The sequence below is a fragment of the Perca flavescens genome, chromosome 14 (genome assembly GCF_004354835.1).
Source record: "Perca flavescens isolate YP-PL-M2 chromosome 14, PFLA_1.0, whole genome shotgun sequence".
Lineage (NCBI taxonomy): Eukaryota > Metazoa > Chordata > Actinopteri > Perciformes > Percidae > Perca > Perca flavescens.
Window position 1 is genome coordinate 34,823,241 of NC_041344.1, and position 27,888 is coordinate 34,851,128.

General features: G+C 38.2%; 1 protein-coding gene across 10 annotated transcripts; it reads left to right on the plus strand.

The window, feature by feature from the left end:
* The first annotated feature begins 8,271 nt into the window (after window positions 1-8,271).
* LOC114568671 (uncharacterized) lies at window positions 8,272-26,946 on the plus strand. Of its 10 annotated transcripts, XM_028598283.1 has the most exons (18): window positions 11,521-11,609; window positions 11,720-11,941; window positions 12,107-12,157; window positions 12,259-12,306; window positions 13,125-13,379; window positions 13,482-13,559; window positions 13,641-13,688; window positions 13,764-13,889; window positions 13,961-14,122; window positions 14,213-14,319; window positions 14,530-14,840; window positions 14,992-15,168; window positions 15,265-15,437; window positions 15,896-16,112; window positions 19,233-19,366; window positions 24,207-24,372; window positions 25,122-25,415; window positions 25,901-26,946. In XM_028598283.1, the coding sequence occupies exons 2-13, from the start codon at window positions 11,774-11,776 to the stop codon at window positions 15,270-15,272; spliced, it is 1,539 nt and encodes a 512-aa protein (XP_028454084.1). In that variant the 5' UTR covers window positions 11,521-11,609; window positions 11,720-11,773; the 3' UTR covers window positions 15,273-15,437; window positions 15,896-16,112; window positions 19,233-19,366; window positions 24,207-24,372; window positions 25,122-25,415; window positions 25,901-26,946. The 10 variants fall into 10 exon arrangements, with proteins under 10 accessions (XP_028454089.1, XP_028454084.1, XP_028454088.1 ...); XM_028598288.1 differs by lacking the exons at window positions 11,720-11,941; window positions 19,233-19,366; window positions 24,207-24,372; window positions 25,122-25,415; window positions 25,901-26,946 and adding exons at window positions 8,272-8,330; window positions 9,627-9,822; window positions 16,240-16,568 and having other exon boundaries at window positions 11,482-11,609; XM_028598287.1 differs by lacking the exons at window positions 19,233-19,366; window positions 24,207-24,372; window positions 25,122-25,415; window positions 25,901-26,946 and adding an exon at window positions 16,240-16,568 and having other exon boundaries at window positions 13,125-13,313; window positions 13,353-13,379.
* The last annotated feature ends 942 nt before the right edge of the window (window positions 26,947-27,888 follow it).

Consider the following 27,888-nt stretch of genomic DNA (forward strand, 5'->3'; position numbering starts at 1 on the left):
TGCGCGTTCATGGCTTTCTTCAACAGACGGTGAGGTCAATCACAGATTTACTAATGCTAAAATGGAAAATATACATTTTGCATACTTTACACAGAGTGAGCAGCAGCTCCTTATGGAGGTATGCGTGGCAGACATTCGCTGGCCGACTGAATGTGTAAGTAGCTTAAAAATATACATTTACTGACCACTGCTCTGAACTGCTGCAGGTGGTGAACTGAGGACGTGGCTTGATGAGGTGCAGGTGTGTGTAATTAGTACTGAGGGGACTGGGAGCGGCTGATCTGCGTGAGTGACGAGGAGTATGAATCAGTGGGAGGAGTGTGTGCTGGAGAATGAGAGAGAGGAGTGAGTGCTGGTGACGGTGGGACCCTGACAGTGACTTTATTCTTGTAATAGCTTATTGTATTATCATTTTATTTTTCTCAAAATATCACAACTCATCCAAACCTCAGAGAACACAGATGAGATATACTGTTATACAGATATACTTTTGAGCACAAAGTTTTGAACATGAGCAGAAATCTTGCTCAAACACATCTGAAATATTACAGTCCAGGGGTTTATTAATTCATTAAAATGAATTAATGTATCATTCAGGTGAATAATTTTAATATGCACATTTAAGGAGGTTACTTCCTCAAAAAAAGAAGCAAAAGTGGGAAGAGTAAATGATGCCTAGGCTACATGTGTTGTGACTCAGATATATTTAGAAAAGTCGATCTACAGGAGAATAAATAGTTAAAAGCAATACAGAATGCCTGAGAGCCTTACTGCAATATATTCCATTATGTTTTTATATTTGGATTGTAATCTATGTTTCCTTTTAGATAAACATATTTCCAGTATAAATTGTTTCAGAAAAAGGTAAACAAAAATAAGTGCATAAAAAATTCACCAGAATGCAGGAAATTAAGTATTTAATGCCCATCATAAGTCACCATGCACACAAATTTGGAAATGAAACACTGGCTTCTGGGTTGCCAGACCAGTTATGATTAGACCAAATGTTGGTGCCGTCTAACTTACATGGAAGCTAGAAACTCAAATGAACATATGTTGCTACTGTATTGCTGACACAGCGCTGTGGAGATCTGGCAATGCAAGACTAGTGGGGGGAGGGGGGGGGGGCGCAAAACTCAATCTCGCCTAGGGCAACCAAAGGGCTAGAACCGGCCCTGAGAAGCAGTGTCAGCAGGAAAACAGTCCCTCCCATCTCATGCTCAGCTATAAAAACCCTTAGGTTTCTTTGTTCACTGACACACTTTCTCAGATTGCTTGTCGGTCTGTTAAACTGTCTCCTTCTTTTGCAAAAGAATAAAGAAAATAACTTATTCAGAGACCAGCGTGTCAGACAAACTTATTTTCCAGCTTCATCACCGAACACCAAAGAGATTTTCCACAAGAGTGGCCGCATACTACTAAGTGTAGTAGTACTTCTAAATGTAGAACTACATATCTGATTAAATCACTATTGTTAGGCTGAGTGTCGTCTGTAATAAATACACCTGCTTTTTTAACAAAATACTGTATATGTTCAAACTCGCTGTTTGTGCGCATGAGTATTTCCGTGATCAGTTTGTTTGTGGTTGTTGCCATGGTGAATTGTAGTATCATGGCTCCATTCATGCTGCCTTTTTATTACTCTGAGTTGATTGAACCAACTCATATCAGCTGTTCTGGAACCGAAAACTCTGAGTTTCCCATCTCAGGGTAAATCAACTCAGAGATCAGGGTTAGACTCAGAGTTTGTTAAACCTCCTTCCTGAAACGGACCCCTGCTAGACCAGTGTACAAAACTTTCTGCAGTCCTCTGGGGGTAGGGGTGTAGCTATTAGAGACCTCTACACCGTAAAAAATAAAAAGTTGACACAACTTACAATTTTAGGGCAACATTTTAAGTTAGGGAAAAAAACTTAACTTTTTAAGTTTTGCTTTTGAGTTGGTCCAACTTTCAACTTTAAATTTCCGTAACTTAACTCCAAGTTGCGGTAACTCACAACAATGAATTAAGGGAACTTTAAATCCTTACTTATCTCAACCTAACTCAAAAATGCAGTAGCTTATAATTCCGAATTGGGAAAACTTCAAAACCTTACTTATCTTAACTAAACTCAAAGTCGCAGTGACTCATGACAATACATTGTGATGACTCTAAAATCTTTCTTATCTCTACTCAACTTCCAAGTTTCAGTAACTCATGATTGTGCTTTGTATCAACTTTAAAACCCAAGTTAGGGCAATTTCAATATAACCATAATACCCACTTATACAAGTAATTTGCACATACAAATAATCATATACAATCTCTTGATTCAAAGCTTTTTTTTTTATTCAACATGTTTAACGTATCAAATGCTTCAAACAAGCAACTGAGAGCAGCTGAGACCCATAACTGACCCAATCAGGCCAAACAGTTGTACTTTTCTAACTTGTAAAATGTTGCAGCAAATGCTATATGTATTAAAATACTGTCGGTGTATCAACAATTTCACACAATGAAATCCTTACACAAGTAAATAATACAGTATAGTATTATATATAACTAATAAAGTGCAGGTTACTTAAAGAACAACTGAATATAAGAAATGTTTTATATTTATAAATATTTGAAGTGCGGTTGTATGAGCTACCTATGCATAGTTAGTCTTTTCCCTTATGGAGATGGTGATTAGTGCATTCACTATAAGGAGTTTGGGGGAGACGTCCCTTAGCCCTGTATTACTATGCCAACTCGTGCTGGTGGACTGCAGCGAATCACTCAACACGCCAAATCAGAGCAGGGGAGTTGGTGCGAAAATACATGGCCCAAACTACACTACAAAAAAAATTTGAAAAAATAAATGTCTGTCTGGCGGCAAACTAAAGCAGAGACAACATTTTGTGTACATTTGAACAGACATTTATTTATTATTTTAGGTAAGCATTTCCTATGTGGTAAAAAGGCATTTTTTCTACTCACCCCCACAGTACAAGGATGACTTCTACAGTGACATCTCCCCCATCTCCTTATAGTGACTGCACTCATCGCCATCTCCATAACTATGCATAGGTACCTCATAGAACCCCACTTAAAAAATGCTAAACTATTCCTTTAAATAAACAGTGTTGCCTGGACAAACAGTGTTGCCTGGACAGTAGGTGTGCAAAAAAATCGATTCACATTTGATTCGCGATTCAAGCTCTACCGAAAAAAGATTTTTAATAAATTTTTTATTGTATGTCTACTGCAATCACATGAGAAAAGTCACTACATTTACATACTGTGAATCGTTTTGTTTTTTTAAATTGAGAATCGTTTTTTAATCGAAAATCGATATTGAATCGTGACATTTTCTGAATCGTGCACCCCTACTGGACAGTAGTAGTTGTGGATGTCCGTTAACATATTCTAATTTTTTTACTTAAATACTTATTAAGGACAGCAAGGTTAGATTAGTTAACACCATCTGAAATGTTTCGAAGGTGTACCTCAGTTCCTTGGGAAACTGAATGTTTGAGGCACATCAGCCCAAAGAGCAAAGCAAAGGCCGTTAGCAGGTCAGGGAGGTCTTGTAAGACGAGGTCTTCTTCTAGAACCACAGCTACATTTGCAACTTGCCGGAGCCGTACTTTGATCATCCTCCATAGTAAGTATCCCCACAATGAGGCTTTGTCTGCTCCTCTTCTGGGTCAGTATCCTTGTGATGTCAGACAGGAAAGACAAATATATGATTAGTAAATCAAACTGACAGACATTTTACAATCTTTGGAGTATTTGTACTGTTGTTAGTATATTATTACTTTTATTTCTTCCCCTGATTATAAGCGTGTATCTAGTAGGGCTGTCAAAGAATATTCTAAATTCAAATTGTTAAAAAAACAACTAAGATTTGAAAATGAAAATGTACAGTTTAATTATATTTTGTAAGAGAGTTAAAAAACGGCACTACTGCGGCTATCTGCCTCACGGGATCGTTTGCTGCTTCCTAAACGTTCAGCTTTCTGACAGAGACAATCTGGGTTCAGCAATTGGACATGCTGATGACCTATCAGACAGCTGCCGGTACCAGAAATAAACAAACAAAGAGGGCAAAGAAAAAGAAGACAGTACAACGTAAACCTTACGTAAATCTTAAATTGCAGAGACAACGAGAAAAAATTGTCATACAATTCATGGAACAGGAAGAGACTTGGTTGTTAATCACCAAATTATAATAAGTAATAAAACGGTCCCTTTAGAATTGACAGAAAATAAGACCTCCCTGTGCGGTGTATCTGACAGGAGAGAGCTGCGTTAATAACTTCAAAAGAGCATAAGTTTAGTTTGAATACGTTATAGTAGAAGCTTTATTATATATCGGCTATATAAAGAGTCTAATTAACAAAAAATGTTAATTTAAGTTTCCAAAATTAGGTATCTAGATTAATTAATGAGTAAACATGGATTTGATGACAGATTTCTGACTGAGTTTCTTATCCGTTTCACAACTATACGTTTCAGTGCAGTTGCAATTTTCGCGCTTTTAGATGGCACTAAAGAGCACCTAACCAAATTTCTCAATATTGCAGCTTAAATAAAGAATATTAACAGCAAAGTACATCTATAGGAGACTTACAAAAAAGACAAAACTTACAATATATCATGCTTTTTAACTGCTACGTGCCACTTTGTTCAGCACCTAGTCGCTACTTTTTCTGTACGTTAGGTAGTGTATAATGGGTTAATTCTAATGTTTGATACTATGAGAAACACCTTAAATTGGAAACTTTGTATTTATTATTTTAGCTTTATATATCTTGCAGTAAAAAAAAAAAAAGAAAATTGCACAATTTCTTGCAATACAACTGTCAACATTTTCCAAAATACTGAGATTACTAAATTAATCACCTCTTTATCTAGTCCCTTAAGGAGTTGATCCATCTCAGACGGAAAAGCTGGCCTCCTAGCCCGATAGAGTCTAAGCAGTCCTGGAGTGTGCTGATTAATGGCTGCTCTAAAGTTGTCTAGTAGGTTCTTGTTGGTGATCCGATAGAACTCTGCCTGCTTCTGTGATACAGACAGTAGGCCTACAGCTTCATTGAGGTTGGTGAATTTGCAGGATTTGCATTGCATTCAACTCAATCTGAAAGACAAAGGTTACAATATATTGGTAATAAGCCAAACATAGGAGAAACAATTAAGTATGAGTTGTTTTTTTAAATATGTTGTTCTTAATCAGTTTAAAACACTCACTACGTTTACATGCAGCCAATAACCCGTTCAAAACTGGAATATTAGCAATAACCCGGTTGCGCACGGCCATGTAAACACCGGCAAAACCCAAATATGCTCATATTCCGGTTTTTAAAAACCTGAATATGCTACCTGGGTTACCCCTTTTATAACCCAACATTTTGGTCATGTAAATGCATATCGGCATATCCCCATCAAAAGGAACATTGATTTGTGTTCTGTGCATGTTCTATTCGCAAGGAATCTTGGTCTTTTGAGTAGAGGAACTTCTTCTTTGCGCCAGAAAAAATAGTTATAATAATAATTATATACTATAATAATATAGTTATATATATATGTCAATGCAGAAAACCTGCGCGCAGTATACCTGAAGTAAACAAGAAGTAGAGGTAAACATGGCGAGACGCAGCACAGCACCACACTTTGTGGCTATGGAACGCCAACGAGGTCAAAAATACGTGAATTCTAACACGTTGTCAACACGTTGTTAACGCGCTGTTAACACGTTGTCAACGCGTTAACAACGCGTTAACAACACGTCGTCAACGCGACAACCTTTTCACGCATTGTTGACGTGTTTATGACGTGTTAACAACGTGTTAACAACGTGTAAACGACGCGTTAATGACGCATTAACGACGTGTTAATGACGCGTTAATTTCACGTGATTTTGAGCCCTTTGGCCACTTTGCCCAGTTTGAACGTGTGAGAGTCATAAGTTCCCATTGGCTCCTGAGCAGTTGGGTTAAACCATTTCTGTAAGCCTGGGTGGGTTTCCACACACTATTTAACATGACAAGGAACCTCTTATTTCTTTGAGATTTTCTTCCTTTACTGTGCTTATAAAAATAAAACATTTGGGTTGCAGTTTTATAACTTTATTAGTTATTATTAACATTAGTTATTAAATTATAAATTATTTTTATCAGGATAAAATTGCCTCATTTTGCTCCACTATAGTGGGCATTCTAGCTTTAACACCATCAAACTTTATTTTAATATCATTAAAAACATTAACATTTTTTTAGGGAAATAGTTACTGCAATGGTACTCACTCAATACTATAATGAATATCTGTATTTGTAAAACATGAACTTTACTCTTTGAGCATTTTAATTTAATATATGACCAGCAGGGGGCATACTCTTAGTCCTGATGAAATGGTAAAATACAGGTTGATAAGAATGCCCAGATTTAATCTCGGTGCTTGGGGTGGGAAGCCCTGTTAACATAATTTTATATTCCTCTTTTGACTATATATATATATATATATATATATATATATATATATATATGGTTTATACACATTTACCCTATTATAACAAGAAAGCACATGGTGAATACTGCTGAAGCTGCACAATGCTTAAAAAGCTACTTTATTAACTGAAAATATTTTTATTTGTATCTGGCTCTACATCAAAACACCCAGACCATCAAGACCATCATTTGAAAGGTGTTTTTATTTCGTACCATTACAATTTTTCTAAATCCCAATCACTCATCAACTTTACAATCTAATCAAAAAAACACCATTAGAATGAATAACCAGAGTTCAATCAACAAAAATGCATCATTATACCCTTCATAAACATAACTTTTATTGCAGGGATATAGGTGTTCATGTTGTTAGGTCGAGATTCTGTAAATGCCAAGAGTGAAAGTAACACCGACAGCATTCCCATACGCCATACAGGGCTACGGGATTTTATAACATTCACAACCATAAAAACACTATCACTCATATTTCTTGCAGCTTCTATGGCTAATACTTCTGTCTTTTGATCATATTCACCACCATAATAACTATTATTATTCATATTTATATCATCTTAATTGCCATTGTTTCTACTATTCATATCACTCTGGTATATTATCTGCCATAACTTGTTAGTCATATTCACATTACTATAGATATTAGTTATTGTTAATGTTGTGGTTGCTTGTCTTTGTGTCTCTTTCTCCCCATTACTATTACTATTATTATTATGATTATTATTGTAATAACATTCATTCATTGTTTCATTCATTCATTTAAAATATTCAACTGTCTGTGATTTGTTAGTGTGAGTCTTGAGTAGTTGGCAGTGGAATCACATCAGTCCCAGCCTTTTTATATGGTCAGTAAGCCATTTTAAGTCTCTCACATTGCTAAACCAGAATAAAAACGGTCAGAAATCCAGCCATACAATTAATTCTTGTTGATATTAAGTGTATAATAGACTACTCAGTAAAAATCCAGGTTACTTGTTGGTGAGATCATTTTGGAGCACCTGTAATGCACAGTTGAAAACATACATGTCCCTTATTTTCTGCATGACTATTTCCAGGCCGACATAAATTATGTGTGTGGTTCTAGAAAGAAACATTAATACAAAAAAAATGTGTATCTTCTGTTTAGGTAAATGCTATAATGTGTTTTCAACCACGGAGTGTCTATTTACACCCGGGTGAAACTAGCCTTTGCCCCGCGATCTGGCTATTTACACTTGACCCCTCATCGATTCTCGAAGGTCTTTAGAAGGGTATACATTTCATTAAAATGGGTAAATAACACCTGTGTACCAAATTATGTCTGATGAGGGCCTAATCTCTGAACAAAAAGAGGTCTGTTTAGGTTTGAACAACCCCCATTATTAGTGATAATGTAGTGCCTGCTGATTATAGCCCTAAATTAAATGTAAATGCTCAAAAAAGGTTGTATTCCAAAAACAGGTATTCGTTACGATGGTCTGTATCCTAAACCAGCATTGGGCGATATTAAAAAAATATTAATGTGGTTCAACAGTTTTAATTGCACCCTGGCTCAAGATCATGCAAATGTGGCACAGAGGGATTTATATGCATTTGCTCAGCTGTTATTCTTTATACAATATAGTATATTTCCAGATAAAACAGTAGGTCTATATCTACGTGTATTTGCTGATTATTCTATACAGTATACATTTCATTTTCATAATTACAGATATGAAAATGACCAATTTAATTTATTTCTAATTTGAGGATAAATGCACGCGATCATCCGTTGGTCAGCTATATAAGTTGCTGGTTGGCTGTTTTTATCGAATAGCCTGAGTAAAACTGCCAACAAACTGATCGATTTTGTCATTTATTCTTGCAGGTGGGTAAGTGTCACCGAAGCACCTTTAATGTTATTAGTAGTGTAGCTAATCAGTCTGTCTAGATTGCTCTGTTCAAATTATTGTGCTTTCTTATATTCGTAACGTAACGTTAAGTGTTTTTGTAGGCTACTGTTAATGACGGTTTCCACTCATGTTTCCACTAGCTAGCTAGATAGTGGAAACATGAGTGGAAACCGTCATTTAGCTAAGCTAGCGTAAGGATCTACGCATTTATTTTTCTAAATATTATATCACAACTTGTGACAATGCATTTGTTAAGGTCCTTAGGGTAATGGCTGTTGATGGTTAGAGTTGATTTTATTTACTTGCTCCAAATTGTAATTTTACGGGTGTTTATTGATCCGGCGGTTGAGCTAATATGCAACCGTCATCGTTCACTTGTTGTCATAGCAACTGTAAACATCCTGTGTTAGCGGAAACAGGCAACGTTGAGCGTGATACCCAATGGTGATACCATTGACATACATATATAGACCAAAGCCCTTATTAGAAATTCTTTGGTGATACACGTTTATATACTGTCTATGGTGATACATTATAGTATAAAACGTGTTTATTTTGATGTAGATCTACTAGGATTTATGATGTATAATATTATATGTGTACATATACCCTATATTTATATAAATTGTATTTATATATTATTTTGTATTGAGATTTTGATATATATATTTAAAAGAGAATGAAAACATATTTTTATTATTTTTATATTATATTTTGTAGTATAGCATACATAAATACATATTGTGTTTTATTGTGATTCTGATATGAAATATATTATTATTATTATTATTATTATTATTATATTATTTAATTTAATATATAATTTTGAGATTGTATTTTGTATTATTTATTTATGTTGTTGGCCGTTGATATTGAGTAGCCTGAGTAAAACTGCCACTGAAGAACAACAAACTGATCGATTTTTGTCATTTATTCTTGCAAAATCTTACAGTCTCTGTATTTATCATATTCAAAGGAATTCATATGTCCAGTCAAGATATTTTACATATTGTTAATTTATTATTTTATATATGTTCTTTAGCTATATTTTTGATATTTATTATTTGCACACTGCTGTCATTTGTATAAATATCTATTTTTGCCGATTGTCTGCTTGTTCGTAATCTAAAATGAAGATTTCGAGATTCAAAAAAAAACAAGAAACAGGCTTGACTCAAGAGCAAGCGGTGCAAGTCAGTTGCAGGCTGCGTATTTGCTTGTTAAACTGCAGCCAATCACAACGCTGCTTCCCCTCCCCCACTAATTTGCAGTTACCTGGCCGTGGCTCATGGACACTAAAAGAAGCCGTGGCTGCATGGTTCAGCACTCCTTTGGTGGCGGACGGTGCATCATGTCGAGTCGAGATCGAGATTACGTCTGTGCTATGAGAGACAGATTTAATAGTGTAATTGAAAGAATTCAGAACAGACAGGAGCAGCCGAGTTCTTCTGAGAGTCTTGTAAAGAGGTAAGTACTTTAAGTTATCTGTAAGGGACCCCAAGTGATGTACACAAGGTTGAAGTTAGCGTCGCTATTGTAACCTTATTTATGTTGAGTCTCTTTAAGCTAACCAAAATAAACCATTGACGGAGTAATTTAAGTAAGTCATGTTTAAGTAATGTTAATAAAATATTCCGTGACGTTGTCTCAGTGAATTTGTACATTGTATTGCAGAGACAAGTTGGGATTCTTATAACATTAATGCATCTATGGTTGAAGTGTGTGCTGTAGTGTTGGCTAACGTTAGCCTATTCAGCAAGTTAACTTGGCAAAAATGCCATGTTTGGAAACGACACGTTGGATAGAAAGATTTTAGCCATTTAAGGTTTTATAAAATACAGGGCTCGACTCACGCCACTTCAGCAGCTCATTTTTAAATATTTATTGATGGCAGTAAAATTAGTTTGACAGTCAGGCCTACGTTTCAGGCCCGACCCTGCCCTATTTCGCGCCCTAGGGAAGATTTAAGGTGGCGCCCCCTTTGCTTCGCAGTAAATTCCAGTACCAGTTACGCACGCAAGAAACTTAATTCTTTAATGTTATGTTTTTAGAGAAATCAGTTGCTCAATCAAAACCGTTGACAAGAAAATAATAAATTAGAAATAAATAATACAAGAAGTTACAGGACAGGAGGATCACTTGATGTTGATGCTGCAATGACTGTAGATGGCCCAGGATTTGCAGGGGGTGGATTCAGATATTTAAACAGCACATCTGAAGAGAGAAGAGGAGTAAGTGACACTGTTGGGTCTTAGTCTAATAATAAAATAAATTATTCCAAAAATAAAATTAAATAATAAAAATGAAAAACTTAAGATGCATTACTTTCACTGTGCAGTACATGAATGATATACATTGCATTTTTTTTCTGATATGCAAATTGGATTAATTTAATCTTGTCATTACAGTGAAATGCTGATTAGCAGAATGCAAAGAAGCAGTAAACTGCAGTATAACATATGGGAATGTATTAAGATTAATGATGTGCACTTTAACATGGATGTAAAGTCTTACACCCTAAACACTCTTTAGACAATGTTGAACTGTAACAACAAACAAGGCTTACAACTCTCAACTGTTAGCTAACCAATAAATAAAAACTTAGACAAATGTAAACACCTGCTGACTAGATCTAGCCTAATCTTTACAAATGTCCCTGAGAAATAAGGTGGGAGTTTGATATACATTATAGGCTCCTCCATAACATGAACTTACATTAAAACACGCTAACTATTAGCAAACCGTGTTTGGCTAAAGGTTACTATCGTTCTGCAACAGACAAATCATTTCCTCACATTATCTTTACTGTACCTCTTTTTTTCCTCCTTTTCTTTTATCTTCCCTAGTCACTGGAAAGTTTTGGTTGTTTTGACATAGTTAATGGTTTCTGGGGTCATGTCAGAAAACTCAACAATCTCTCAGAGCAGGTAAAGTCTAATCAGTCAGGAAGGGGGTGGGGGGCTTAAAGTATTATTGAATAGAATTTGCTATGAAGTAAAATTTAATGTGGATTTGTTTGTTTTTTTTGTAATAAATAATGCCACAAACTACTTTTAGTATAATATTGAAAGTCAAACCTTTCCTTGGCTTTGTGTTTACAGTCTGCACATTTTGTAACTTTTTCAGGTTGAGACTTTTCAGGGAAAATGCTGCCTCCAGTAGAGGGCCAAGGAGGAGGGTGCAAACAAGACTTGCCACTTTCAGAGTTGGTCTCCTCCTCCATCCTGATATGGAAACCTTCCACCCACAAAAAGGTATGTTACTATGTTTAGTTATTCATAGGCTACATTTTATGTTCCTGTAAGAGAATGTTGCACAAATTACTTGTTTGTAGTGATTTTATTTTATGCAATTTGCATTGTAGCGGAAGCTTTGAGGAAAATAAAGGTGCCAGTGTCCTTGTCAGCAGAAGAGTTCCATGCTGTCCTCCAGAAATGCGTTTCCAAGAGTGGGCAGCACTGATTTTGAGTTGGCAAGGGTAGATTGTCATAAAAAAGTTACAAGACTTCAAGTTTCTCCACTTTCACCGTCTGTGTTGAAAGCCAGCAGAGAGCTTAATCGATCGGCTTTATATTTACTCCCAAAGGTACTGTACATTGACATACCTTGAGCTAAATGACTGGGTTAATTGTAAACTGAATTTTTATGTTTTCTACACAGCATTCTTAGATTGTGGTATCGTACACAGGGATTATCATTGTTTATGTGTAAATCTAATTTTCACTGTATTGGATTGACCTGTTTTTTAAAGGAGAGTCTGGCGGAGCAAGTTGGAGAACAGCAAGATGGGTGTAATGTAAATGTATGTATCCATACATGCATCTGTGACAACCAACATTTTAGCAGTATATTGTAGGTGTTAACATTCAGATGATCAAATAATACATTATTTGGTCTCTTTAGGATGCAGAAGAAGTCTTGGACTCTTGCCAAAGCCTGGACCAAGATGATGTAGGTACAGTACATCTCTCTATCTCAATGCTGCATTGCTAACAGTAGTCATGTTTGTTTTAAACATTCATATGTTTGGTTACCGGTGAATGAGACATGAGGTAAACTTACAATCCTCGTGTGTGTGTGTGTGTGTGTGTGTGTAAATTACCAAAACTGCCTCTTTTTAAAGCGGTTTCTAGGCTCATTTTATACTGCATATATAATTGCATAGCTTGCCAATGAAAATGCATCAAAGAAGCCATCAAGACAATTTATTTTGCTGATCAACCATTACAGGTGAAATCCCTGAGTCGTTAACAGCCACAGCTGGCTAACACTGATTAGCTCGGGGCAGTGCACTGAACTCATCCAAAAGGTTTTGTTTTTTAAAACTACTAATATTGCTCAAAATGGCACCAATCCTCTGCAGTACCATGATAAGGGTCCCAACACTTAAAACTAAGCCCAAACAACTTAGTTAGCGAACCCAGAGTTTATTAAAGGGTTTTACAAGCCTTGGCAGTAGGCTAGGTCCATATTGACAGGCAGTCCATACAAGTCGAATACCAAATGCACTGGAGTTCAGTTCAAAAAGGAAAGTATTTAATGCCGTTTTGGATGCGTTCAGTACACTGCCCGAGCTAATCTGTGTTAGCCATGTCTGGCTATTTGCATCTCTCAGGGATTTCTCCCTTAATGGTTGATCAACGAAAGAAATTGTCTATGGCTTATTTGATGTATTTTCATGCCGAAAAAGACCATGGGGTCAATTTACACCGGACTTATACTTCAAGACAATACATTTTTGACATTGCTATATCACATTTGTGTTTCAGGATGCTTTACAGGCTGTACAGGAATCTCATGACCCAGAGATGGTGGAAGTAGCAGATGATGTGGTGGAAGTAGCAGATGATGTGGTGGAAGTAGCAGATGATGTGGTGGAAGTAGCAGATGATGTGGTGGAAGTAGCAGATGATGTGGTGGAAGTAGCAGATGATGTGGTGGAAGTAGCAGATGATGTGGTGGAAGTAACAGATGATGTGGTGGAAGTAGCAGATGTGGTGGAAGTAGCAGATGATTTTGCTGATGTAAGCTTTTGTCTTTTATGAGTTTCATACAAGGGGCTTTGAATATAAAACAATGTCAATCCTAAATAGATTGAATGTTTTTAAATTGGTGTTTCCCAATAGGATTTACATGAGTGGCGTGCACTTCGTGCAAGGCACGATGAGGAATACCTTGAAAGTCTGCAGACTGACCAAGAGAGGGTAATCATAGATAGATAGATGATAGATAGCTAGATAGCTTAATTAATTAAACTAATTTGGACATCTCCTCCCATCCCACAGGGCCAGGCACAGCGCAGAGAAGTAGAAGTTTACAGGAAACGCAAAGAGGCATAGTGTAACTCATTGTTTTTTCCAATTGAACCAAGCATAGACAGATTTATTTTATTTCTTTTCTTTTGACAGGCTTTGGAAAGAAGACGGCTTAATTTGAGCAATTGTGCCGAGCCGCAGGATGGCATTCCACTGCAAGTGAAATATCCAGATGGCCATGTTGCAAGGAGGAGATTTGACCTCATGCAGCCAATTCAGGTACTTCAAAATTGCGTTTAGATATCAGATACCTCCTAAATAAAATAAAAAAGTTTTTTTTTGTTGTGAAGCACCTATTTGACTTTGTCGGCTCAGATGACATGGCAACAGAGGTGTTCTCTATTCAGAGAGCCAGGGCATCACCAATAAGAAGTACAACAATAATTGATCACATCAATGAATCCTGCACGGTTTATGTAACCTGGGATGATGTAATGGACACAGACATTGCTGTGAGACTCCTTTTTATTAGTATTTAATTTAAACTTCATTATGTAATGGTAATTGAGATTACTCAGGTTTGAATTTTTCTTCTTTGCCAGCACATTCTGGTTCCCGAAGAAGATAATAGTCCTCAAAACAGCTCATCCGTGCCCTTGGATACAACTGCTGGCTTCCCGAACTTGAGTCATGTCAATGACCCTAACAAGTAAGTGGTAGTTTCCTACTTTACGATTAATAATTTACTGCGTCTTAAATGAGCCAGGGCCAGCAGGCCAATAGAGTGCATCATACAGATTAAATATAATATGATAATGCAACTGTTTTGGATGTTGCAAAACCCCACCTGCAAAATGGTTCTGTCAGCCTTCACTGCTAATGGATGACATAACTGGTTACTGTTGTGTTTCTGTTCCAGATCAGATCTGAAAACCTTACTCGCCACTCTAGCATCAAAGGTCTGGATTGGAGAGACTCCCAGCTGTAATATGATAAATGTATGCAGAGAGAACCTAATGGATGGTGCCATCCGAGCCTTTGCAAGGAGGAGTTTCAATCCAGAAGCCAAATTAAGTGTCATATTTATGGATGACTTCATGCAAGCAGAGGGTTCAGTGGATGAGGGGGGCCCTACACGGGAGTTTTTCCGACTGCTTATGATGGCTCTCAGAGACAGCGCCCTATTTACAGGGCCACAGAACAGTAAGAACCTGTCCCTGGACAGCCATGGTTAGTACCCACACGGCACTTGTCTAACTCGTCAAACCTATTGATATTTCTGCATTTGTTGACATTTTAGTTTGTAAACACCTTATACTGCAGCTATTTGCCAACTGTTTTCCACTGGAATATCTCTTCTTCAACATTTCCATGTTTTCAGCGTTACGCAGAGGTCTCTACAGAACATATGGAGGGATGATTGCTGTTGCACTGGTGCATGGAGGAGTGTTTCCTTCTTTTTTTTCCGAGAGGCTCTACCAAAACCTTTGCTCTATACCTACATCACCACCCACTCTCGAAGAAGTAGCCGATCAGGATTTGCAGTTGAAACTCAAAGGTATGTCAATTTTGTCCTCGTCTTGTTTTTTTTGTTTTTTACAATTGAAGTATCTCAAAGGCCTGCTTCTACTAATGAACTGTCGATGTCTTAAAGATCAGTGAGGCAGTTGATATTACAGCAGCTAGAGCTGCCATTGAGGAAGCTGCAGAGAGCCTGTCCTTGTTGGGGTCCCTGAGGCATATCGCCACTATGGAGGGAAGGGACCAGTTGGTTCAGGCTGCCACAAGTTTCTATGTGGAAGGAAGGACAAAGGAAGCCTTGCAACAGTGAGTATTTGAGTAGTCTCACAGTTAATCTGTAATGGTATCTATAAATTGTTAACAATTTTAAATCCTTAATTTTGTTCATGACAGTGCTACAGCGGTTGGACCAGATTTTACTTATTGTTTGATAAAAATGCTTGGGTGAGCTGGAAAATATTTATTGGTGAAAAACAAACCTTCATGGTGCCATATACTGTTTAATATAGTGCACTTGCTTCTGTTTGATTGGGGTCAAAGTTTGACTGTTCACAATGTGTTGGGCCTGTCTTTGTTAAGGATACTTAACTGGGTAATGACTATCAATTGTGTGGCACTCCTGATTCACTTCACCTATTGCAATTGCTTAGTTATCATAACTTTGTGTTGGGCTAACGTGCTTTTCTCTGAGCATGTATTCTTAGAAATTGCTTGTTTTTGTTTTCTATTTGTATCCATTGATAGATCTATCTCCTTAATTTTAGTTCTTTACAGACTTGCTGAAGGACTAAACACACTTGGTCTCCTGGACCTGATGAAAATTCACCCCAGCATCTTCAAGGATGTGTTTTCTTCATCAGAGAGGCCTTTAAAGGCTACAGACTTGATCTCCCTGTTCAAAGCAACGCTGTCCCATCCTGAAAGCAACCAGTGGCGAAGAGAGTTGAAGGGTACTGAGAGACTTCCTACTTGATATTGAAGGTAAATGAATGATTCACTAACAATTGTGCGGAGTATTTTGAGATTTTAATTTGAGCTACTCTGACTTTTGCTGACATAATCCTGCATTATCAGCTGTTAATTATTGTATTACTGTACAATTTTACAGATGGTGTGTTTGAGATCACAATGGAACAAATCCTGGTGTTTGCCTCTGGAGCCGACAGAGTGCCAGCTCTTGGTTTTTCCCCTCACCCAACTCTGACTTTCATTCATGAGACAGGGCGGAAGTACCCTGAAGCCAACACCTGCCTTTTAAATTTGAAACTGCCTATCCATGACACTTGCACACAATTCACAAAGTTCATGTGTGAGGGAATTATTCAAGCTCCCACTTTTGGTCTGGCTTAAAGTCGCTGACAGCTAGGGCTGCCACCTCTTAGTCCATTAGTCCACTAATCTGTCGTTTTGGTCTTAGTCGACTAAGATTTCTTTAGTCGATTAGTCATTTTTTTTTTTTTATGCTTATTCATGCTTAATTACTATTTTCCAAGAAACTTCTGAGCACATTTATGGTAAACACGAAATTTAAAGTGGTGCTTTTGCAGGATTAATTGTGGAGAAACTCCAGTTTTACAGATGGTTTATTAACTACATTTATATTGTGCTTTTCTAGTCTAGACTAATTATTTCTTTAGTCGAGGACAGCCCTACTGACAGCTAATTTAGTAATTACTGTACAATTCACAAAGTTCATGTGTGAGGGCATTATTCAAGCTCCCACTTTTGGTCTGGCTTGAAGTCACGGACATAATTTAATGTCTGTTTTGGTTATTAAATGACTGAATATGATTTTTAACCTGTTGCCTGTTTTCTTTCTGATAGTATTTCATGTGTATGCTACTATAAGCAACCAAAGACTCACTATAGTAGGACATTAGGAAATTCCACACGTGATCAAGCTTTATCTGGTGTACACATCAACCTGATTGTTTCTGGAACTCTCCTAATTATAAATTTAGGTTGTCTAGTTGATGACGTAACTCACAATGTGAAAGATCTCTTAATTAAAAATAGCTGTATTTACATGTTTTACATAATTTGAGCAGTGCTGTTTGAAAGTCCATCTCCTATAATTAACTGCTGTACAGATCGGAGTATGAGAACTTGAGTTTTTTTGTTTTTCCCCAATGATTATAAAAATGTTCTTTTGAGCAGCAAGGTTTGTGCTACTATGCTTGAGTCTGCCTCATACAGCTCTATTTTAATTTGGCCAGTAGGTGGTGGTGTGTTTCAAGTTGCTGTGAGCTGACATTGCAATTCTACAGGCTTCCGTAGGATCTGGATGGGGTCTTAGAAAAACCATAGACGGTATATAAAAAAACCAATAGATGTGAGCGGCAGGTTAGGGGATTGGTCAAGGGATAGGACCGCGCTTGGCCAATTTTGTGTGTGTGTGTGTGTGTGCTATTGAAGGGCGGGTCTTGGCATGGCCATAGCATAGACGGTATATAAGTGGGATTCGAATTATCGCGAGCGGGATACAAAGAACCAAGGAACGAAGGTCATGGCTCTTTCAACTTTTCTAGGTCATTGTAAAGCTACATATGCTGAAAGTTCCAGACTTTTCCTCACGGATAATGTTTCCAGTGATGTCCTGCGACCAGTACTTATAAGGTAATAGTACTTTACGTTTGACTCCATATTCATGTTATTGGCAGGCTAACAAAGGTTGTTGGACCTGGTATTGTAGTAAATTCTAAATATTCCGGCAGAGCACATTTAATACTAAAGTCATTAATCACGAATTACATTTGTACATGTTTGAAATAACGCAACAGCTATAGGATTAGCAGTTGTGCAAACTCGGCTGTTACACCTGGAATTGTAGCAGGCTCGAGTTGGCAATCGGGATGAATTGAATTTACGGTCTTTAGAGGATTTTCACAAACGCTGACTTTAAACATACACGTATTGAATGTCATTGCAGTTTGCAGGTAAGCTGGTGATGTTAGGTTAGAGCGGGAAGTTTAGAGACTGTACGTTGGTAACCCTGTGTTCTGTTTAAAATGTGTTTATGAGCGGTTCACTACATCAACCGTGTTGATTAGCCAGTTAGCAGCTATTGTAAGGTTACGGCCGCCATGTTGTAGTACGAGCGCGGGGCAGAAACCTTGACCATGAGCTGCTCATAATATTCTGTGTACTGTTTTTGGCAGTTTATGGTTTATTAAGAAAATTGTGTAGTAGTTGGGTAGTTATTTTGATTCCGTCAGACAATGATAATCCCTGTGTACGATACCACAATCTAAGAATGCTGTGTAGAAAATTGTCAATGTAACTCCTATTCTTGCATTTTACAAAAAACATTAAATGTATAGCAACAGGCAGAGTGTCATCATTCTGCACCCCGCTACAATTACAGTAAATCCCACGAAATTGAGTGCCAGCTAAATTATTCCCTAACTGGGCCAACCCCCTTATTAAAAACATGTGTCGTGTTCCTACGTGCTTAGGTTACGCTTTTTAAGCGATGTAACTTTACTGATATTTTTAAATAAGGATTTGCAGCGCATCTGTAGAGGTGAGTTTTTGTGACTGGTCAGTAACCTAGCTTTGGTGATATTGTTGGGTTTGAGTACGGGGAGGCGGCCAGTCTGAACTGATCGCTTGCATGTATCATTAGTCAACGGGTCATGAGCACAAAACTTGTATTGGACAAAATTGTGTGAAATTGACATTACAAGGACAGCTGGCTTGTAACAGGAGCAGTTCTGGTAGTAATAATAGAGGGAGAAACTGCAGCAAGTTAGTCCCAATGATCCAGGGCTTTAAAGCAACTTTTTCAGATGTTGGTAGTTTTAATCTGCAGGTCACCTGCATCCACTGCAAGATCGCTAGCACCCACTCTCGGTCACTTTACAGCTGACACAAATTGGTGATAAATGTGCAAACCAGCCATGTAGAGATGTGAGGCACTTGTACAATGTATAGGTGCTTGCAACGAGAGTTTCAGGTTATAGTCGGTCATGCTCCACGCAATTGTGTTAAAGTGAATGTAAAGATTCTAAAATGCCATATTCTTTATTTGGATGGGAATGCAACATTTAATGTAATTAAGATTAGTTTGTCAAATTTCACATTTCGTTGTTAATTCCTTAGACTGGAGACCCTTGAGAGGAGCATCAGATGGGCAAGAGTGAGGATTCTCCGATTGGATGATGCAGATGAACTCCTTCCATTAGTGACCGGTTTTATTCAACTAGTGCAAACCGCTTTGTCAACTCAAGATGAAGGTATTTTCTTCGATTCATACAGTTGGCTATCTCTTTTTTCAGTCATACTATGTATGTACAAGTAAATGCAATTGAAAGTGCTTTTCCTTGAATAATTCACAAAAAAAAGCATGAGACGAATAAAAGAAATATCTCAGCTGCTACTTTAAAAAGGAAAAATATGAATACATTCCAGGATTATTAAACCTGTAGTTGGATCTCATTTTTGATAAGTAAGTTTTGAGGTTGAAGTGGACAGGACAGTTAATAATATAAAATAATTCCTGCTAGAGATTACATCATGCGTTATGTCAAGGCTTTCAAGTTTCGAGACACTTAAAAGGTGAACTTGTTTTCAACATGCTTAACTGATGTTCAGGAGGTAGATTTGACCAATATATAAATGAGTGTGAAAGTGCCTGCGATTGTACAGGAGTGCAGAGAGGTGTATTAAACCGTGACTCTGCTTCTTGATCCCAACTCTGGGTTATCATGGTTTAAGACCGCTAACAAACTCGGCCAGGTTCTTAAATATGAGAGCGGCTCCATCCAAAGTGGGATGAATACCATCTCTCCTAATAAGACCAGGTTTTCCCCAGAAAGACTGCCAATTATCCATTAAGTTAAGCAGTCTCTTGTAACGTGTGTGAGATCCACAGGTAGTACTTAATCTCAAACTGATACACAGTTGTGTTCAGAATAATGGCAGTTTGTTTAAAAAAAAAGTGAATAATGCTCAAAATCCTTACAATAGCTTTTACTTCCATAATATCAATGCATTGGGAACACTGCATATTCAATTCCAAATCAAAACATGACCAAAATTGATCAAGTTTGTGTTATACCTCTGTAGGCTGTTTAAAAAAAAAATAGCAGTATTTGCATTTTTCTTTACAAACTCAAACATTTACTGTATAAACTGAAACCTGTCTCAAGGGTTTGCTTTACTTTGAATCACTGCACTAATATTTAGTTGCATAACCATTATTTCTGAGAACTGCTTCACATCTGTGTTGCATGGAGTCGACCAACTTCTGGCACCTGTGAACCGTTATTCCAGCCCTAACATCAATCTTGTTCATCTGCAACCAAGACTTTGCTCGCTTACTGGTGTTTTGGGTCATCGTCTTGTTGAAAGACCCATTTCAAAGGAATTTCCTGTTCACCATAAGGCAACATGACCTCATCAAGTATTTTGATGTATTGAAACTGATGATCCCATGATCCCTGGTATGCGATAAACAGTCCCAAAACCACAGTTTGAGAAACATCCCCATAACATGATTTTTGCACCACCATGTTTTACTGTCTTCACAGTACTGTGTCTTGAATTCAGTGCATGGGGGTTGTTGGACAAACTGTCTGCGGCCCTTAGACCCAAAAAACAAAAATGTTGCTCTCATCAGTCCTTTGGTCAGTTTGATCGTAACAGTACTCACAGGTAACTTTTAAAAGTGGTTGCACACCAACCAGACGGCCGACCCTTGGCAGAAAAGCCAGTCGAAATGATCAGTCTCCCCGTGTTGGTCCAAAAAGTGCCACAGAACACACCAACAGCTCTAAGTCTTTGATTTTCCTGGAGCTGATCATTGGTTGAGCCTTTGCCGTTTTCGCTATTCTTCAATCCATTCGAATGGTAGTTGACAGTTTTTAAATTTTTTTTTTTTTTTTTTTTTCCCACGTCGTTCAGGCTTTGTATGCCATTTCAAGGCATTTGAACTCATTTTGGCTGATGGCAAATTTTTTGCACTTCTTTGTTTTCCCCTCTACGATCAAATTTCTTTTAATCACAGTCCGCTGTTCCTCAGAGCAATGTCAGGAACAACCCATTTTGCAGAGTATTTTAGTGTGAAATGCATTGTAACCAGCATGCACAACATTTGCTTCCTTCCTTAAATATGGGCCATGTTTCTTCACAGAATCAATCACCTCACTAAGTGAACACAACACTGCTATTATTTTGAATATGCCCCTTTCAATTACAGATTGAATTACACAGAATGAGCAGCATGCATGTCATGACTGTTGGTTTTCTATGACTCTACAACATTTATTATTTGCCATGTAAAAATATTAGGGCTGTCAAAATAACGTGTTAATTTTGATTAATTAATCTGAGAAAAAATAACGCAGATTAATCCATTCCATATTGACGTTTGACCCGGAGCCGTTCTAGCCACCATTGGACTGTAAAATGAAGGAGGGAGACGAGAAGGTGCTGCCTGGATCATTGATGGGAACATTTAGCTACTTGTTACTTCTTCCTGCCAACCCTGGCTACCGAAATCTGGTGCCCCTGATATGTCTGCTCTTCTCGCTGATGCTCTGAGACGGACGATCCAGGCAACACAAACACCGATGCACATGACACTAGTTAACACTATACTCGACAGCAGCTAACGTTAGCCTACCGCTAGCTAGTAGCTGGATTAAACGCTGTTAAAATGCTGACAGCTAACGCTAAACGGTGTAAAGTTTTACTGTAGATGATTCAACACCGGTATGTAACAATCTGCTAGCCTGACCAGCCAGCTGCCACTAGGCTGCGTCTAGATTTCTAGGCTAACAATCTGCAGCTGCCGTCGGAAAAACAACACAGACGGTGCGTTCAATGAAACTGGTAAACTACAGCCTCGTGGTGCATTTGAAGTTATTGTAAATGTCTTTTTCCCATATGGTGGTCGTTTTTGTCGTGAAATAAGTTATTGTTATAGATTATTATCAAATCATTTAATTTTGACCATATGGCCTTAGCAATAAACAAGCCCTTCTTTAATGTCACCTACTGTACCCTTTTCTTTTTTTACTTTCTTAAAAAGTATCGGTTCAGGCACCGTTAATTATGTATGCGATTAATTTCGATTTAATTAATCAGAATATGTAATTAATTCGATAAAAAATTTTTTAATCGATTGACAGCCCTAAAAAAATATCATTGCTACCAAAAAATGAGATTTTTTTTTTATGAGGTTAGTGATGTTGGAGCGCTATTATTTTGAACACAACTGTAAATCCTGTCACTAGAATTGGCAGACACCAACCTCTGCCGCATCCCTTACCATAATCCTCTCTGATTATCAATTTCTTGAAATTAGGAATATGAGGTAGAGATTAATATTGTATCTTATTTTCATCGGTTTAACCACTTTAAAAAAATTGACTGGAACACCTGCCGTTACGTTGGTCATATTCCTGGAGCCAGACTATCCGTAGGAGATATCAGTATTCATTAAGGCTAAATATTCTTCATATATCATAAAGATAATCTAGAAATTGAAAAGTACCTACGCACAGAAATATTCACATGTATAAAACCGGTCGTACGCCAGGTCCTGAGCACCTTTCCTTTATACATCACAATCAACGTGAAATTGAGCGCACATGAATGAGTGACTGACCCCGCCTTGCCTCCTCCCATAAATGAATATGGAAATTACTATAAATGCGTCCCCGACGTCAATCTTTGTCCAATCACAATGGATTATCCCGCTGCAGGAAAAAAAAAAAAAAAAACTTCACTGACTGATGTGGAGGTGCTGATCGCAGAGGTGGAGGCGAGAAAAAAATGTTCCGTTTGGAGGTTTGTCATCTTGGATAAGCAATAAAAGAAAATGCCCAGAATGGCAAATGGTGACCGGGCGGTAAATGCACTGAACCATGGCAGAATAAAAGAAAATAAAGTTTAATGTCGAAGTGGAAAGCAAGAGAATAGTGGCAGTGCCACACCAGTTACAGAACAACATACATCTCAGTGTCAGTCCAAATTACGCATAATAAGCAGTTTGAACTCACTGATGTAATGCCAGTGAAACTGAGTCCAGCGCGAGGGAGACCTGACTCAGAGGAGATGTTAGTGAGGCCAGCGTCTCCACGGCAGGTGACGGTGCGCACAGATCCTCTGTGCCACGCATGGATGAAACAATGAAATAGTAAATAGGACTACAGTACCAGAAATATGTGCAGAATTAAGACAGTCAAGACGGCCCATTGTTTGGTGGACCGGGTACACTTTGTTGACTTTATAGCCTACAAATCCTCCACGGGATTAATGACTCATCACATGAGTTAGTCCCCCCGACACAGCGTTTCTTCCTGGGGAGATGGATCCGTGCGTCCCGCCTCCTGTGCGACTTGGATGTCTGAGCCTCAGCAACTAAAGACTCTAGACACTACTGCATTTTCCGTGTAATTTTCCGCGAGTAAGATATTTCATCTATGGGAAATGCAGAGGATGACTGAAAGTTTTTTTTCTAAGTGGATTTATCAATCATTTTCCATCCTCATGTTTAACAGATTAAGTAGCCTGCAAATTAAACAGTTGTGTGAAAGATGTGAAACATTATCCACATAAATGATCAAACTTTTATGGCGTATCAGCGGATATTTTTTTTTTTCATAGACAACATTACAGACTTATGCCAATAACTGTAGTGGAAAGTTTATTTTGTAATGTTTAGTGATTTTTGGCACTTTTCAGTTTAGAATTCGCCACGTTACAGAGCCAGAAAAGACTTTGCGGACGGCCCGCACATTCTCACGTCATGTTAATTTTTTATACATCACAAAGTGCCCGTGAAAACCAGCGTACGCAAGCTTTTCGTGTGTACGCAACGTTTATACATGAGGCCCCAGGTCAATAGATATAAGCATCCCATATCCATGCACCTCCACAACTCCACCTGTATGACTAATAAAATATCTGCCTAATCAGGAGAGCACTATCAATCCTGTCTGCTGTTGGTTTAAATTAGCCTTTAGAAAACATGGACTGTCTCAGTGTGATCTTTGGGATAGTGGCTGGCATTCATGCATATTAGTTTATATATATATCTTGTCATTAAATCTCTTTTTGCAACATTAGGTACCTCTGGATATCAAGCCCCATTGGTCCGGACAGGTGATTTTGGACGATCCAGCTACCTGATCACAGAAGAACACCTGAGATTCCTGCTCTCATGTGGATTTGTAATTACACAAATTGCTGAAATCCTGGATGTATCAGTCAGTACAGTTAAACGGAGATTGAGGTATAAATGACAATTGCAAGGCATACAAACAATATATTTTCCTGTATTTGCAGGGCTAATGTTTTAAATGTTTAAATATTCTTCTTTGTTTGTCAGTTTATTCACTTGCGGTGTTTGACAGTGAAACATTTTTCCCAAGGAGTGCATGCTCCTAAATTGAAAAATTAGAGAGATCTTCCTCTGAGATATACATACATACATACATACATACATACATACATACATACATACAAGACAAAAAGACTGATTAAAACAAAATGTAGCGAAGTTAATGGGAATTACTGAATAATGTTCGGTTATACGCACACATGCTCCTAAATACATTTTACAGTACACTATTGAGACCTGGCTTGATTTTTTTTATTTTATCTTTTACTATAAATTCTGTGAAATAGGTATAAACCCACTCATTTCAATATGGTATTTGTCGTCTGAAGGTCAAAGTAAACTGGAATAAGCAAAAGTTAAATGATTTAATGTTATGTTTACAGGTAAGACATTCCATTTGTGAGTTGGTCATTCTGTGAATTAAAGCCAATGGCCATGTTCTTTACATTCAAAACCAAGAGTTAGGCTTAGTTTATTGTAGAGGAAAGAGTTTCTTGAGGATAACTCATTTAATTAAATTTTCAAGGTGTAATTTATTACTAAAGTTGTTATTGCTGTTATCTTTACAGTTTTTTTTAACATGATCAGTTTCAGGGAAATGCAGATACAATTTGCCTGAAATGTCTTCTTCTCTCTCCTAGGTTGTTTAACTTGTCCTCTTTTATGAGGTACGAACGCCTTTCTGATGCAGAACGTGATGAAGTGGTTCGGCAGTTGATTGGAGAAAATGAAGAGATGGGAGCTAATGCTGTTGGGGCCAGACTATCTTCTATGGGTGTTCGAGTGCAGAGAAGGAGAGTGAGAGAGAGTTTGATTCGAGTGAATCCAGCTGGCGCCGCACACAGATCGTTGTCTCACAGATTGCACCGGAGAACCTACAGTGTTGCAGGTCCCAACTCGCTGTGGCACATTGATGGGAACCACAAGCTCATCAGGTAGGCTGATAATAAATACATTTCAGTGAAACTAAACACTCAACCAACTGGATAATTTACAGGGTTCTACAGTGCAAGCTTTTCACTCACTTTTTTGAGTGAATATGCTGCATGCAAATGTAAAAAATAATTGGCCATACTGGTGTGAGGGACTTATGGATCTGATTAACTATGATGACATCAGAATAAACAAGCACAGATGTATGTTGTTAGGACACAAGTTAATCAGTTTTTTTCCCCAGTCTATTGAACTGTAAACAGATTTGATAAATTCAGGTGTACTATGTTATGTAACTTGTAATTATGAGAAGATGTTTGCTGTGTCTGTTTTGTATTCAATTACTGATTCATTGACATTGTAGTACATAGAGAATTGCACTTTGACTGCACCCCTACATTTTTGGCAGGAGCAAGCATAGAACCCTGAAGTTATTAATGTTATCCTAACACAGAATACAAATAACAGCTTTTTGTTTAATTTTTAGGTGGAGAATGGTGATCCATGGTGGAATCTGTGGCTTCAGCAGACTGGTTGTGTTTTTGCAGGCTTCAGACAATAACCGAAGTAACACAGTTTTTGATCAGTTTGTTCAAGCCACTGCTAGGTATGGGGTACCGTCTCGAATAAGGTGTGACTATGGGGGCGAAAACAATGCCGTTTGCTTGTTCATGAACATTTACCGTGGATCAGAACGGGGAAGTGCCCTACGGGGCAGAAGTGTCCATAACCAGCGGATTGAGAGGCTTTGGGGAGATCTTTGGCGAGGTATGACTAATGTGTACCACCAGCTTTTCTCCTTCCTTGAAAATGAGGGAATCATTGACTGTACGAATGAGCTGCACTTGTGGGCACTGCATTATGTTTACCTGCCACGGATTAACCGGGACCTGCAGGTTTTCAGGGAACAATGGAACAACCATGGCTTGCGCACTGTTGGCCACCGCACACCATGTCAGATATTTGTCCAAGGATGTCTTCAGAGGCAAACTCAACCACTCACAGCCATGGCAGAGATTTTTGGATCCGACACTGCTCAACAAGGTGCAGCTGCTGCTCTTCCTGCTCTGAATTGGCAAGAAGTAGTAACCGTCCCTCCTAACCAATTCAGTCCAAGCCATGCACAGATGCAACAACTCCAGGATGTGGACACTCTGGCAGGACCTATTGGTAGTCTGGCTATAGATACACTCCAAAGTGTAATTGACATTTTGGAACAGTAATTTCCCGTCTGTGTCACGGCCCTAAACTTGCTACGTATACCTGATAAGACTCCTTTCCCATTGCCAGTAGAACGAATGACACTGACTATAGAGTGATGAGACAGCGTTTGCACTTTGGTTTCAATAACAGGTTGGCGAGAAGCACTCTCCAAAACAGTGCTTTGCCTTAGCCCACTAGCATCAACCTGAGTCACGTTAACTGTACTATGCTTAGCTCGTAGCTGGTAGCTCAAGCTAGACATGTTTTGTGATATTTTAGTTCGGCTTTACACAATGTACATATGGCTTTCGACTTGTCTACGAGCCGTCCGGGAGTTTTTTGTCTGACTGTGTGTTGGAGTTCAGTGGCCGGTGCTGCCTGGGTTGCTGCCTCGCCGCCTGGACTGCCTTCCTTAATAGACCCCGGCCTGCTGTGAGCTTGATTGAGCTCCGTCGTATCTGGCATCCCCCGGTTCTCCATACCCGTGCAAACTCACCCTTTCTTGGTGACTGGACTACAAAACACTGCTGCCCGGACAGAGCTCCAGGGACTGCAGCTTGCTATTCTCCCTCCCCTCTTCCTGCTAAATGGCCGGTGTGCGACTGACAGCGCGGTTAGCGAGCTTGTGATGCCGGCAATCTCTTACCGCAGGTTCAAGTTAATCTTATAATGTGTGTGTAATTATAATGTGTTGAGTTATTTAAACATGCATTTTTGTTGATTGAACTCTGGTTATTCATTCTGATGGTGTTTTTTGGATTACATTGTCAAGTTGAGTGATATTGTTTTTGAAAATCTTTACTATATACTAATGGTATGAAATAAAAACACCTTTCTCATGATGGTCTGGGTGTTTTGATGTAGAGCCAGATAAAATAAAATATTAATATATATTATTAAATATTTTCGGTTAATAAAGAAGCAGCATTCACTATGTATATATGTCCCCGTATTATCACGTGAAATTAACGCGCCATTAACACGTCGTTAACGCGTCATTAACGCGTCGTTTACACGTTAACACGTCATAAACATGTCAACAACGCGTGAAAAGGTTGTCACGTTGACGACGCGTTGTTAACGCGTTGACAACGTGTTAACAACGCGTTGACAACGTGTTAGAATTCACGTATTTTTGACCTCGTTGGCGTTCCATATGTGTCAGCTGCGTGGTGTGTCCGTTTTTATTTGGGCTCCCACGTTAACAGGTTAGAGCTTACACACCGCCTGCGTGACACGTCGGTTCACGTCTCAGGCGCGGCTCGAGCCACA